The sequence below is a fragment of the Echiichthys vipera genome, assembly GCF_963691815.1.
Source record: "Echiichthys vipera genome assembly, chromosome: 22".
Lineage (NCBI taxonomy): Eukaryota > Metazoa > Chordata > Actinopteri > Perciformes > Trachinidae > Echiichthys > Echiichthys vipera.
The window spans coordinates 6,973,478-6,989,147 of NC_139847.1; the positions used below are offsets into that span (position 1 = coordinate 6,973,478).

At 44.3% G+C, this 15,670-nt stretch overlaps 1 protein-coding gene across 1 annotated transcript; it reads left to right on the forward strand.

Annotated features, from left to right (window-relative positions):
• Window positions 1–1,128: 1,128 nt before the first annotated feature.
• On the forward strand, window positions 1,129–9,335 carry LOC310963942 (uncharacterized protein; the record flags this gene model as incomplete). Its single annotated transcript, XM_083936899.1, has 5 exons — window positions 1,129–1,206; window positions 1,494–1,592; window positions 1,937–2,713; window positions 4,186–8,501; window positions 8,616–9,335. Exons 1-5 carry the CDS (start codon window positions 1,176–1,178, stop codon window positions 9,333–9,335), a joined length of 5,943 nt encoding a protein of 1,980 aa, XP_083793025.1. The 5' UTR covers window positions 1,129–1,175.
• Window positions 9,336–15,670: the final 6,335 nt, after the last annotated feature.

Below are 15,670 nucleotides of genomic sequence, written 5' to 3' on the forward strand. Positions count from 1 at the left end.
AGGGGGGCGATCGAGCGGGAGTTTGGTTGGAGAATCATAGCAGTGGTGGCGGTATTGCAGTCACTTTACCGCACCGCTGTGACGAAGAGAGAGCTGAGCCGGTCAATCTTCGTTCCTACCCTCGCCTGTGGTCATAAACTGGGTCATGACCAAAAGAACAAGGTTGCGGGTACAAGCGGCCGAAATGTGTTTTCTCAGGAGGGTGGCTGGAGTCTCCCTTAGAGAGAGGGTGAGAAGTTCAGCCATCCGTGAGGAACTCGGAGTAGAGCCGCTGCTCCTTTGCGTTGAAAGGAGCCAGTTGAGGTGGTTCAGGATCATCTGGTAAGGATGAACCGTGGGCGCCTCCCTAGGGAGGTGTTCCAGGCACGTCCAGCTGGGAGGAGGCCTCGGGGAAGACCCAGGACCAGGTGGAGAGATTAGATCTCCACACTGGCCTGGGAACGCCTCGGGATCCCCCAGTTAGAGCTGGTTAATGTGGCCCGGGAAAGGGAAGTTTGGGGTCCCCTGCTAAAGCTGCTGCCCCCGCGACCTGACCCTGGATAAGCGGTTGAAGATGAGAGAGTAAGAGTGGGAAGTGATTGACTTTTGGAGCCAGCCTCAAGTGGTCATTCAAACAACTGCAGATTTTTGCGTCATATTTTAACCCCTGGAGGTTTCCGCTTGTTTATAACACACGAGAGGTTTGATTATTTTGTCAATTCCTTTTTCCAAGGTCAAGAATTCATTTTCCAACTAGGGAACTGTCTACTGGCTTTACTCTAAAATGAAACAGTGATTCAATTGAGCAACATACAGTACAGTATATTTACAGATATAATAATACAGATATGATGAAAGACTTTCTTCCTCATTTGTTGCTCTTACTTTCAGTTTGTATACTATGAATCCAAAATTAGTTCTGCATGTAGAAACAAAAGACTGACTCAAAACAACCACATGTCAGTACACTTAGTTTCATAATTTAGCCTTTGTATAAAGCTAACATGTCTATTTGCTCACTCTGGTCCTTTAAAAGTAATTTGACGGGATAATTCGAGGCAGGAACTTGTTACCACACGGCCGAGTAAGCTGTGTATCACTCTGCCTGTGGGTAAAGGAAACAGAAGTGCCACACATTCACCACAGGACAGCGTCTTGACGGCAATGAGCTCTGCTGCTCTCATCATGAAGCCTGCATGTGTGCATCCGCATGCATTTACATGTTCTGTAAGTGAAAATATGAATGAATGAATCCTTGCAACCGTGTGCAGCATGTGCTTTTGTGTGTGTGTTGCAAGCAAGCATGCATGTGCACGCTTGATGTGTCAGAGCAGCTCACCGTGCCATTCTTCAGCTTCCTGTCGTCTTGAAAGAGAGCATGTGAAAAAAAAAACACAGGTTGGCCACGTGACACGGCAACTCTTCCACTTTCTGTCTTTAGTTTGTGCTGCGTGAATCTTACAATCAGGGTGTTTTCTTTCACAATGATGGTGAAGAAACTGTTCCTCTAAAAGACACAGGAACCAAAAAGAGGAAGAGGAAGGACAAGAGGAAGACAGCGGTGATGGACCCGATAGATGAGAACAGTAGTCCAGTCATCGTCACGAATGGTGGTGAGTTTACTGCAGGGCTCATACATTCTTTGTGTATTTAAATATAATTAAACTGAAATAGCATTGTATAGAGGCCCTTTAATGTGTGAAGTGAATAATAGTATATACTTTCTGATAGCTAATGTAGTTTAATGTGAAGCTATGTCATGATTATTAGATGAAGTTAATTTGCATGTAAACAATCCAATTAAAGTAAAGTAAAATAATATAAAATATGGTTTAAAGTGCAGTTTGAATTGAAAAGTAGAGACTAGATGACTGATGACTCTCTCCCTTCTGTGTCTTGTGTTGTTCAGCTTATCCGGTACGGTGCACTGAGGAAATACTTCTCCCTTTCTTCACAGATGAGAGTCTGCAGGCCGCCATGGACTCACACCCCCCTCCTGCGTCGCACAGCGTCCCTCCTGTTCTCCCGGAGCTTAGACTGGTCCTCCTGGGCAGGAAAGGAGCAGGGAAGAGCTCGGCAGGCAACACCATCCTGGGAGGAGTGGGAGGCTTCGAGAGCGGGAAGTCCACCGAGGAGTGTGTGAAAAGGCGAGCTGATGTGGCGGGGAGGAAAGTGACAGTGGTGGACACTCCAGGATGGGAGTGGTACTACCCCCTCAACAGCACTCCCAACTGGGTGAGGAGAGAGACTTTACGGAGTGTGTCGCTTTGCCCTTCTGGACCCCACGCTGTGCTTCTGGTGGTGCGATCCTGCGCCTCAGTAACGGAGGACTACATCAGTGAGATAGAGGAGCACCTGGAGCCGCTGGGGAAAGGAGTTTGGGAGCACATCATGCTGCTGTTCACCCGGGGAGACGAACTGGGCCTCATGTCCATGGAGCAAAGAATCATGACGAGCGGCCCGTCGCTCCAGAGGCTCCTCCAGAAGTGCGGGAAGAGATACCATGTCGTGGATAACCGGAGCAAAGGAGATGGGACGCAGGTTAAAGAGCTGATAAGGAAGCTGGAGGAGATGGTGGAGGGGAAGAAGGATGGAAGCAGTCATTTAGAGATGGATAATACTGTCCTGGCGGGTCTGGAAGCAGACGGGAAGAGACGAGCGAGGGAGAGGAGGAAGAAGCAGAGGCAGATGGAGGCGCAGATACAGAGAGGAATCATCAAAACTGCTCTAATGAGTGAGTTCACTTAAGTCTGTTCATACATGCAATCATATCACAATCAGGCACAGAAAACCTGCTGCAGTTTTCTTATTTGAAAATATAATTGAATGCTTAAAGCTGCACTCAATCAGTGTTTTTGTTGTTGACCCTGATCTATCATCCGACTGCACTTCCTCTTAGCTATAAAAAGAGTTTTGCAGTATTTTGAAGGGGGTCTATAAGGCTTTTTTTCGGGTTCATATTTGTACTTGGGTTTCTACTAGAACATGTTTGCATGCTTTAATGTTTAGAAAACACATTCTTTTTCTCATCCTGTCTGTCTGAATATACCTGTATCACCCTCTGTCTGAAATACTCTGTTTTAGGGCCTGTCTCTTTAAGACCCCCTCTTGAAAAAGACAAGTCTGCTCTGATTGGTCAGCATCTCTGCACCGTCATTGCAGCCGGGGAATGACTGTGACGTCACTGTAGCAGCATTTTCTACCTATAAATAGTATAGTTGTGACATCACAAAAGTACAGAAGTCCTGACGGCTCATTTAAAGACACAGTTTCTGAATACAGGCTGTGTGCATTTCTCTGTGGATTGAGTGTTTTGATGCTCCCACTATTTATTTTGCACCTCAATTTGCTCCAGAAGCAGCAGGCAGATGTTTTCAGCCAAAAAAAGTACACTACAGCAGCAAAGTTATCCACTATCTTGTGAACAAAGTGGAGTATTTAGCTGCTTAACAGCCAGATATTTCCTTCCTGGTGAAGCCAAAAAGTGAGAGGGAAAGTGAGTACTGGATTTGACATCAGGTGGCCATCAATATCACATTTAAATGAATGTGTTGATAATTTGTTTGCTAACAGGTTAGCAATAACTTGTTAAGCCGAAAAACCAGTAACTATGTTTAAAAAAAAAGTTTTTCTGGACACCAGTGGCCAAAAAATGAATTAATAGCTTTAACATCAAAGAAATTTTAGTCAAAAACAACTGGACTTGGTTATTTGCCTAGGAAGACGTTTCACCTCGACTTAATTTGTGGGGTCATAACGACAAGTCTTTGGAGCAGAGAAACCATCACTACACAGAGGAGAAGGTCTGAGACACCACTTATCTCCATATTTACAATGCTGCCCTTTCATCCCTTCCCAGGATATTCAACAATCTAACCACAAAGAACAACTGTTCTCAAATGGCCTCCTGTGACTCCAACGACTTGTCGTTTAGACCCAATAGAGCACTAATGAAGTTGAAACAAACTTCCAACCAACGACTGTCACTTTAACTCTAGATGCGTACATGAACTGATGAAGCCTCTTGGTTATTTGTCTAGAATGACGTTTCACCTCTCATCCAAGTCCTGTTGCTTTTGACTGGAATTGCTTTGGGCATAAAGATGACCTGGACAAATGAGGCCTTTAACATCAATTTTTTGATTAAGGGCGCACACACTGGTTATAACACGTTTCACCACAAATCTGTACCGTTCTCCTTTCCAGGCGAGGATCTTCAGGGTTCTGAGCTAGACGCCCACCAGTCGTTCTCCAAGGTTCCCCGACGTTTACCCGAGATCAGACTGGTCCTCCTGGGCGAACGTGAAACAGGAAAGAGCTCTGCCGGCAACACCATCTTGGGCAAAACGGGCTTCTTCCATGCCGGGGCGGTAACAGAAGAGTGCACCCGTCAGCAGTCGGAGGTCGCCGTGCGGCTGGTGACGGTGGTGGACACTCCAGGCTGGGAGGGAGGCGTAGCGGGTGCCACACCTGAGAGGGTGAAGAGGGAGATTGTCAGCAGCGTGGCCTTGTGTCCTCCCGGGCCCCACGCGCTCCTGCTGACTCTTAGGGTGGACACACTGGTGAGGGCAGCACATGTGAGGGAACATCTGGAGCTCCTGGGCGAGGGTGTATGGAGACACACAATACTGCTGTTCACCCACGGGGATCAGCTTCGAGAGGGGGTGGATATCGAGCAGCACGTCCAGGGTGGGGGCAGGGACCTCCGGTGGCTGCTGGAGAAGTGCAGAGGCAGGTACCACGTTATCAGCAGCTCAGACGGAGGAGGAAGAGGAAGTGGGAGCTCCACTGAGGTGACGGAGCTCCTGCAGAAGGTGGAAAAGATGGCCACGGTGAACAGGTGTGAGGCTTTCTCGGGGCTGGTTCAGGAGGTCAGAGATCTGAGCCGGCACAGGAACGAGAAATTCAATCAGCGCCTGAAGGAGATGGGAGATAAAATGCTTCGTCAGGAGGCCGAGTTGAAAAACATGAGGGAGAGGGAGATGAAAAGAATCAGGTGGTTTTCTGACATCAAGAAAAAAGTGAAATCACCCGGAAAAGCCGACGTTCAGAGGGAAGAAGAGGAGGAAGAGGACAGGAGGATGGATGAAAGGAAGAATGATATCGGGGAGCTAGAGGAGAGGATGCGGTGGCTGACAGAAGATAAAGAGAGAGAAATTCAGGATCTGAGCATAGAAAATGAGAGAATCCGCGCAGCACTAAACCAGAGCAGACAGGAAAGGGACGAGGCGACGCTCAACCTGGAGCTAAAAGAGAGAGAGATCGAGGAGCTGAAAGAACGAATTGACGAGCAGCAACTGAAGCTGCTCGACCTCGAGCGCACTGGTATAGAAAATGAACACGAGAGAAAAGAGAGGGAGGAAGCGCAGAAACAAGAGTGGATGAGCGAGGTTAAGAATTTAGAAGAAAACATAGAGCTGCAGAAGAGAGAGACAGCGGAGTGGATGGAAAAAGTTGAATCTTTAAGAGCAGAAATGGACGAGACGAAAAGACACCATGATGATATTCTCCAGAGGAAAGATCAAGAAAGAAAGAGGGAAGAGACACTAAAGCAGATAGCTCTTGATAACATAACACAATATGAAAAAGATATGAAGAGTAAAGTGGAAGAGATGACATCACAACATCAGAAAGAGATGAATGAGAAAGTGACAGAGATACAAGGCGTAAAAATGCAGCATCAGGAAGAGATGACCAGGAAAATCAGTAATATGGAAAGAGTGATAGAGACAATGAAAGTTCAACACCGAGAAGAAATGAATCAGTTGAAAGACAATGCAGAAGATATAGAAAGGGTTAAACAACAGCACGAAGTTGAAATGAGCGACGCAAAGCGAGAAAAACAAAGAGAGACGGCAGAGTTGAAAGAGCAGTTTGAAAAAGTAACAGAGGAAAGAATGCAAGCAGCAAAGAGAGAGATAGCAGAGTTAGAGCAAAGCTACTTTGATCAAATAGAAGCAAACATGCTGGAAAATGAGAAAGAGAAGGAACTTATTCATCTTAATTACAAAACAGACGTGACGCAGAAGATGCAAGAGAAAGAAAAGGAGGGAGGGGTGTTAATACTGCAGCATCGGGAAGAAATGGCGAGAATGGAAAAACTAATGGAGGCGAGGAGAGTGGAGAACAAGGAGGAAATCGACAGAAGAGTGAAAGAAAAGGAGGAAGATGTGGAAAGGGTCCTACAACAGTGCAGGGATAAAATAGGAGACATGGAGCTAGAAAGACAAAGAGAGATTAAAGAGCTGAAACAACAGTTTGCAGAAGAAAGTGAAAAACAATTGCAGGAAAAACAAAGAGAGATAAGAGAATTAGAGCAACAGCATGCCTCGCAGACTGATGAAAAAGTGCTGGGAAATAAAAAAGAGAAGGAAGTAATGATGGAAAAGCATGAAAAATACATTTTGCAACAAACGCGAGAGAGAGACGAACTGCTAGCGGAGATGAAATGTCGGCACAGTAACGAAGTCAAAGAACAAATGCAAGAGAGTGAACAAGAGAAGAAAAGACTCAAAAAAGAGATAGAGGAAAAGGAAAAGGAAATAGAAGAGATCAAAGTGAGTGTGAACGAAATGAAGGGAAAGAGAGAAACTGATCTTTTGAATTACAGGAAAGAGATGGAGCAAAGAGTGGAGGAAAGCGAAAGAAAAACAGAAGTGATGGAAGTGAATTTGAAAGACCTTGGGCAACAGCTGCGGCGGAGAGAGGAGGAAAGGGAAAGAGATCAGGTAAATTACAAACAGATGGAGCAAAAACTCCAAGAAAAAGAACGGACGATAGAAAAATTGAGTCAGCATGTGAAGGATGTCGACGAAATCCTGCGGAGAAAGGAAGAAGAGAGGGGGGAAATTATTCTGAATCAAAAGAAAGAGGCAGAGCAGAGACTGCGAGACAGAGAACGACAGATGGAGGAGATGAAACGACAGCTTTTAAACGACGCGGAGAGAAAACTTAAAGAAAAGGAGACCGAGATTGAAAGCGTTAAACAACAGGCCGACTCCAGGGAGACGAGATGGAGGGAAGAGCAGAGGGAGAAGCAGGAGAACGAGTTGAAGCGACTGTCAGAAGTCATTGACAAGAAAGTCAATGAAATAACGCAAGCACAACGTCTTCTTGCAGAGAGGGGCAGTGAGATTGAAAAGGGGCAAAAGACGTGTGCAAACTACTTAAAAGAAATTGAAGAGCTGAAAGAAAGCAATAAAAACCAAAGATCAAGTATCAAAGAGATAGAGCAGCGTTACGCGGAGCAGGAGAGGAAAAAAGACGCCGAAATGATGGAAAAACTTCAGGAGAAAGATGAAGAACTGAGGCAGAGAGACAGAGAAAGCGAGAAAGAGGTCGTCCAACTGAGGCTCACGATCGAGCAGACAAAGTCAGAGCTGAAGGAGCTCACCGGCAGGATGGAGGAGGAGATGACGAGCATGATTCAGGGGTATGAAAAGGAGATTGCGAGAAGGAACGAGAGCATAGAATCCGTCGCAAAGGAGAGGGATCGCGCTACAAGCTGTTTGGAGGAAGTCACGGAGAAATACGAGGAAAGTCGCAGGAGAGTCGAGGAGCTGCAGGAACAAAATGAAAAGATGAGGAAGGACGCGGACAACCTCAGGATGAAGTGCAACGAGCTGAAGGAGGAGAGGGAAGAAGAAGTTAGAAAACATCCCAAAGAAGCAGAGATACGAGGCATCCTTAAAGAGTTAGATGTAGACTTCGAGAGATTAGAGGAGGCAAAAGACAAACTGCAAGTAAAGGTTAAAACGATGAAAGAGAGAGAAGGTGAGGCAGAAAGGCAGATGGGTGAAGTGAGGCAGAAAGAAAGTGAGTTCAGAACGAAGGATGAGGAAATCTCCAAAAGGGAAAAAGACGTAGTTGAAAGGGAGCGGGTCGCGCGTAGAAACGAAGAAGAGTTGAGCAAAAGACGACGTGAACTTGACGCAAAAGAGGGGGAGCTTGTTGAAAAAGAGGCAAAGTTGGAAAGTAAAGAACAAGAACTTAGTAAATGGGGAGAAAAACACCAAAAGGAACAAGAGGAAATAGATAAACTTGAGCGAGACGTGAGCATGAGAACGCAAAATATCGCCAGAAAGGAAAGGGAGCTGGACGGCTTGCTTCAAGCTCTGGAAGGCAAACAGAAAGAGCTCAAGTGTCATGGTCAAGACCTCCAGGAGAAGGTAAGAGGGCTGAAAGATCACGGGAAGGACCTCAAAGACAGGGAGTATTACTTGAGAAACGAAGAGCAGGGCTTGCTCAGCTGGAAGTCAGAGCTGCAGACGCAAAACGAGCACGTGAACTCCACGACGCAGCAGCTGGACGAGATGGGGAGAGACTTGGCTCTGCTGAAGGAAGAACTCCACAGCAAAGAGAAAAACTTAAAGGCGTCGCTTAAGAAATTGAACAAATGGGAACAGAACCTTAAAGAACGGGAGGAAGAGTTGCTCAAAAAAGAGAGAGGAGATGTAGAGAACGGACAACACGAGGATGAGGGGGATTGTTTCGATCCGACAGACGACTTAATGTACCGAGAGGTCAGTGAGAGAAGGGGAAGAGGAAGAGAGTTAGATGGAGGAGGGAAGGAGAAGGAGAGGGAGGATCAGCGGATGGAACAAACATCGTCAGCTAAAGAGAGCAATAACTGTCAGCCTGAAATACTAAAAGAGATAGAGCTAGCTGAGGAAAAGGAAGGGATGAGGAAGAAGAAAGGCACAGAGGATCCTGAGAGATCAAAGGTCAGTAGAGATTTCACATTTTTATCAGCAAGTCAGGGCCACAGGCGCTCAAACAACAAAGACCTTCCTGGGTCGGACTTGAGGGTGGTGGTGATGGGGGAGTCCTGGTCGTCTGGCTCTCCAGCTGGAGTCTCCGTCCTGTGTGGATGTGCGGCACCCGAACACGACGAGTCTACCACCTTCAGGTCCTGGAGAGGTCAGGTAGCGGGACGCCGCCTCGCCGTCGCAGAACCGCTCGGTCTGAAGTGGCGAGACGGACCGGATCCCACCAACGCGACGGAAAGGAAAAGCATCCTCGACAGCGTCTCGTGGTGCCGCCCGGGACCTCACGTCGTCCTCCTGCTCATGCCGGCCTTCCTGACCTGCACGCACAAGTACAGAAAAGCAGCAGAGGAGCACATGAGTTTGATCGGGGAAGACGTTTGGCGACGCATGCTGGTGCTGTTCACGTGGGGGGAAATGTTAGGGGAGAGCGCAGAGCAGCACATCCTGAGGAACGGGGAGCTGACGGGGCTGGTAGAGAGATGTGGGGGCAGGTATCACGTACTCAGCAGCGAGATAAGCAAATCTTTGATTGAAGGGTTGTTTGAGAAGATGGAGGATATGGTGGCTGTGAACAGCCGAGGACTGTGACAATACTGAAGGAAAATATCAGTGTTTTTTTATCTTTTGTGAATATTTTTGAATAAATTTAAAAAGTGACGGAAGATGTACTCAGATTCTTTATTTACTCCTAGTCAAAGTAACAATATCACAAAGTATTTTCAGTAAAAGTACCTACACATTTGAATCCACTGGTTCCAATTTGGGATAACAGATAAATGTGAAGAGTTTTTATCAATTAGTCGATGGATCGAAAAATAACATGTAACTATTTTGACAATCGATTCATCGTTAATGTAATTTTGAATGCAAACAATGTAAGAAAATGCTGCATCAGCTTTTCAAATATGGAGATTTCGTGCTTTTGTGTTACACTGAATAACCTTGTTTTTACTTTGACGGATTTACTTTTTTTTTCTTTTTAATTCCTTTATTTGTCCCGCAACGGGGAAATTCAATTTTCACTCTATTATTAATTTTCATGTTACACACACAGGCCCGAAATACACACACATGCACAGACAGGACCTATATACATGCAGCTAATGGAGAGATGTCAGAGCGAGAAGGCTGCCAGTGACCAGCGCCCCGAGCAGTGCCCGGCAGTGCCTAGGAGATGAACTAGGACCTCTCCAGCCACCAGTCCACGCTCCATTCATGGTCCACACAGGGACTTGAACCAGCAACCCTCCGGTTCCCAGCCAAGTCACCTATGGACTGAACTACTGCCGCCCTAAAAGACTAATCTAAAAGACTAAAAGAAATAAAAAATAATAATAAATAAACTAAATACTGCCACACAAATATGCATCCAGACATTTCCCTGATCTTTGCTTTCTTTTGGTGAACTATCTGAGGATTTAGAGGGGAATCTCTCGTGCTACATGCCACATTAGACACTGCTTTTTCATAACAATCCAAAATGTTTGACAACCCCTGGATTAATCTTCAATAATGCATTGTATTTGTATGTATCATGTGTAGTAGTGGAGTGAAAACTGCAGTAGTTCCCTCTTAAATGTTGTGATAAACTTAAGTAGAGTACTTGAGAATTGCTGAAGTTAACATCCTGCTTTCTGAATGATTCATATAAGTAATCATTACTTATTCATTGCTTTTTAAAAAAAAATCATATAAAATTCTGAATGAGCTGCAGCTCTTGTCTGATTTTCTCAGATGAACCTGGGATGACCCGCAGCGTCTGCCTCCACCCGTGCGAGACTTTCATACTCTCTCCACAAGATGGGGACCTTGTGTCACGCAGAGATGACTCCCTGAGCACCAAAGTAATCAGTGTTGAAAGTCACTGATGACAAGGAGTTGATGGTGAAAGTATAGTGAAGCTAGTCAAATCTTTTTTTTTTTTAACCGTGTTTTACAATTTTCTGTGTAAATGGCTACTTTTAAAAGGAAAGAGTACACAAAGCCTGACTAGCAGGCCTGTGCCCCATCTTGACTGGAGGCATTTTAGGAGAACCAAAACCGCCTCGCAATTATAACACCAGGGAGCCTCCCGCACGCTGAGAGGACTCCTGCTTTGACAAGTAAATTATGACTCTTGATGAGAGGAGAACGGCTTTCTCAGAATGAAATTTTTGACAGCCGGGAAAATGCGGGTGGATACATACAACAACTTCCATCATCCGCAGGAGCCAGATGCAACAGCCATAAACACTCGTGTGCAATCATCAGGCTAATAATTATGGAGTGTGAGTGCTGGTCTGTATCTAACATGGCAGCAATGTTTTTTAATCTGTCCATTCAATGTGAGCTGCCTTTAGAGGCAAGATGAGAGGGTGTTGTGTCAAGATGGAGCCCCTGCTTCCTTGATCATCCCCGCAGGGTGTGACTGTTTTCAAAGCATCTGAGGGGAGAAATTAAGAAAAAAGAAATAAAATTGCAGTGGATGCAGACATCATTTTCATATTCATACATTTTAGCCTAATGTTTTAAACACATCAGGTATCCAACACAAATTCAAATCATCATATGTCATAAGCGATGCCCTTTTTCATGTCTTAGATTTACCATCGCACGGCTCATTTATACTATCACAACACTTGATTTATTGATTATAAGCTTGGATTGATTACAGAGTGCATGATGGTTTTCTGCAAAACCCAAAGACATGGTTATTAGTGGTTTAGTTTAAAATGCTTTTCGCAGTCTTAACTTTGCCAAACGCTGCAAGACAAAAACTTTTGAGTACATGATTAAAAATGCATGTTGCACAGCCATAGATAGAATATAGACAGATCAAAATGACTGAATATCTCATATGCTAAATGTAGGAGAAATGAGTTTAAAGGAATAGTTTGACATCAAGCTAATGCCTATATGTCATGTCAGTGCAGCAGGTACACCTTGCTAGTACCGGGTTGGACCCCCTTTTGCCGTCAGAACTGATTTAATCCTTCGTGGCATAGATTCAACCAGGTACTGGTGGCTGTGGAGGCCATTTGAGTACAGTAAACCCATTGTGACCCAACCCAAAGGGATGGACATGGTCAGCAACAATACTCAGGTAGGCCATGGTGTTGACATGATGCTCAATTGGTACTAATGGACCCGAAGTGTGCCAAGAAAATATCCCCCACACCATTACACCACCACCACCACCACCAAGCTCCAACCAGTCTGGCCATTCTCCTCTGACCTCTGGCATCAACAAGGCATTTGCGCCCACAGAACTGCCGCTCACTGGATATTTTCCTCTTTTTGGGACCATTCTCTGTAAACCCTAGAGATGGTTGTGTGTGAAAATCCCAGTAGATCAGCAGTTTCTGAAATCCTCAGACCAGCCTGTCTTGCACCAACAACCATGCCACGTTTAAAGTCACTTAAATCACCTTTCTTTCCCCGTTCTGATGCTCGCTTTGAACTGCAGCACATCCTCTTCACCATGTCTACATGCCTAAATGCACTGAGCTGCTGCCATGTGATTAGCTGATTAGAAATGTTAGAGATTTTGCAGCCTTTTAAGCTACGCTGCTGGATGTAGCTTAATATTTAGCTAACACACAGACATGATAGTGGAATTAAATCTCATTCAGGAACTTAAAGGCTGTGAATATTAATAGCCCAACATTTGGGTTAATATGCTAATTATTTTTCTTTATGAGACTTAGTTTGGAAGATTGATACTGCTCTCATGTTTGTGCTTTATCTAAATAGGAAGTCAGACAGCCGCTTAGCATAAAGATAGGGGAAACAGCTAGCCTGACTCTGTCTTAACACATCTACCAGCAACTCTGAGGCTCAATGATTAACACATTATATCTGGTTCTGTACAAAAAATGTTGGTTTGACCAGTGCTTAAGCTAAGCTAACAGGCTCCCTGCTTTGTATTTAGCTAACGCAGAAGCAGCATCTAAGCGGCACGGTGGTGTGGTGGTTAGCACTGCCGCCTCACAGCAAGAGGGTACCGGGTCGAATCCGGTCTGGGGCCCTTCTGTGGGGAGTTTGTATGTTCTCCTCGTGTCTGTGTGGGTTTTCTCCGGCTTCCTCCCACAGTCCAAAGACATGCAGGTGTTAGGTTCATTGATGGCTCTAAAATGCCCGTAGGTGTGAGTGTGAGTGTGAATGGTTGTCTGTCTCTGTTTGTCTCTATGCGCCCTGTGATAGACTGGCGTCCTGTCCAGGGTGTACCCCGCCTCACGCCCAATGTCAGCTGGGATCGGCTCCAGCCCCCCGACGAAGATGGATGGATAGATGGAGAAGTAGCATCTAACTCTTGGCACTAAAAGCGAATAAACATTTCCCAAAATGTCTATCTGTTGCTTTAAAATGATGCATTTGTATTTTTTTAATTCAATGTTTGAATGTGTTTGCTGTTTGGTTTTGGAAGTTAAGGGGAATGTGGGTTAAAGGATTTTAAGATACAAAACACTGCATTTCCACGTCTCCAAGGCCAGAGTGTTTGAGGCATGAGGATTTAATAAAAGTAAATAAGTATAAGCATGCAAAATGTGTTTACTAAGTGAACTTTGACCCCAGCAGCCATCATGCTCATTCTTCTTTCCAATTCAAGGCCATTCAGGAAACAAAAATCCCCACTATATCTGTGAGTTCAGAGGTGAAGCCTTGCTCCATACCAGCAAACAGTGAATGATGAAACCACTCTATGGCACTCATTTTGGTTTTAGCTGGCATTAGTTCAGATTAAGGCAACATGGTAACCCTAATTTATCTTTATTTGGAGCCTTTTAAGGCCCTGAATGAGGCTTTTTTGGAAATATGGATGGGGCCACATTTACATGCTCTACAATAGACGGCAGCGCACAGTCAATCATGTCCACAAATGTTGGAAACCAAATTACTGGGCTGTGTTAAAACAGAAGTTAATGGTTGGACTGATTTCTATTAAGGTCTGTGCACTCTCATTTGAATAATGGCGCTTCCAACAATGTTTTTTCTTTTCAGTACTTGACCCAGGAGGGAAATAAACGTGATTCCGCTTTAACACCTCCATTAATATTCAAGTGGCTTTAATTCGCCAGGTTTATTTCTGACTCACTGTAATTAGAATGGCAGTCTGGTGCTAGTTTATGACAAATCATGTTTTTGTGTGTTTGGATGTTGGGAGGTAAAAAAACTATGTATCCCAATTTTTAAAATAATCATAAAATATGATAATAATAACTAAAAAAAAAAAAACATAGCTCCTTTGAGAAAGAAAACATAGTATTTTAAAAAGCTTTTGTCATCAAACGTAAAATCATTATGTTTAGTTTGTTTTAGGAAGACTCATTGTTTTTCTTGCATTTTGAGTATGTTCTGCTTTGGATAAAACTTTCCTTTTCCCCTATTAATTTAAAATAACTTTGCTGTTAATTTTGCCTTGAACTATCTCAAGTCCTTTGGCTTTACCACTTTCTAATACAGCAAACTTAAGAAGGGGTTTGTAAGCTGTAATTAAAGTCTTTAATAATAGTTAATTTAAAAATTATAGATCAGTTATAAGAGCAACTTTTGGGCTGCCAGGCTGAGAAAAACTAGAGATAAGAGATAAGTTTTTACTAAAGCCAAACTGAAAACCTTGTCTCCAAGCTGAAACTTTAATAAAGTTTCTTTTGTAGGAATAAGTCCCATTTTCCTAACCTGACTCTCGCCAGTTGAATTTCGTTCCGCCTTGCTTCCGTCTTGACTCTGCCTAGCTCCACTTCACCATCTGGATTCGCTCCGTAGTGATTTCAGGGTCCGCAAAAAATGGGCGAGCCAATCAGGAGCGCCGGGCGGGGTTTTATAGATGTGACGTAGCAGAGAAACGACTGTTGTGATTCAGACAACAATGGCGGCTCACGTCGAGGAAGCAGACGTCAACATGGATGCTGCTGTTTCATCCGTGTTTCCAATCTAGAGAATATTTCTTTAAAAGAACCAGAGAACGGCTCTGAGGGCTTTTGTTGGTGGAAACAAGGTTGGTGTTTCTGTTTGGCTTTCCCCCGCGTCGCTCTCATCAGCGTCACGGGTTGGTTTCCATGCGAGCGGTTGAAGAACCACGTCAATAAAGATGACGGACAAGTGGTTTATCCAATCACATGCAAGGATTTTGATACGGCCCAGCCTCCTGAAATCACTTCCCAGTCGAGTGATCCAAGATGGATGAGGGAAGCAAGGAGGAACAAAATTCATCTGGCGAGAGTCAGGTTACCATTTTCCCACCAGGCAAGGAAACATTTGATTTCGGGAACTCTGGCACAATGATTAGCACATTATATCTCGTTCTGATCAAAAAAATGTTGGTTTTACCTTTACTAGATTACAGCGATCTACTCTTCGTGAATGCACCTGAGCAGCGTCTAAAGAAGATACTATGTATTATTGAGCTCTACATTTTAACACTGGCCACAGAGATCTTTTACACCACTGTACTGTAAAAACCAAAATGAGTACGGCCTCTACTCTCTTAACTCAGATGCAGATATTGGTCGCCAAGGTAAGAACAGAACGAGGTAAAAAAGCCTCTTCTTCCTGGAATAATGTTCAGAAGGACCTGACATTGTCAGAGCTGATTACTACGGGGTACTTTAAGTTCATTTTAAGGGATTGAGAGATTCTCACTCTTGGTCAAAGTGATTGCTCCTAATTTTCCTGCAGAAATCATTCAAAAACTGTTACTTTTTCCTGCATTATGACTGTTTTTATATTGAATTTTAAGTGGATGGTGCTCACTTGCCTTTGAAGTGAGGCTGTTGTATTTGTTTTTTTATGTTTGTTGCAACAATGTTGATACTGCCTTCTTGGCCAGGTCTCTCTTGGAAAGGAGATTTTAATGTTAACGTGAGTTTGAGCTGGGTAAATAAAGGATATAGTGTATATAAATACAAATAGATTTCGGTTCACCTGTGGTCAAACAGTCTGAG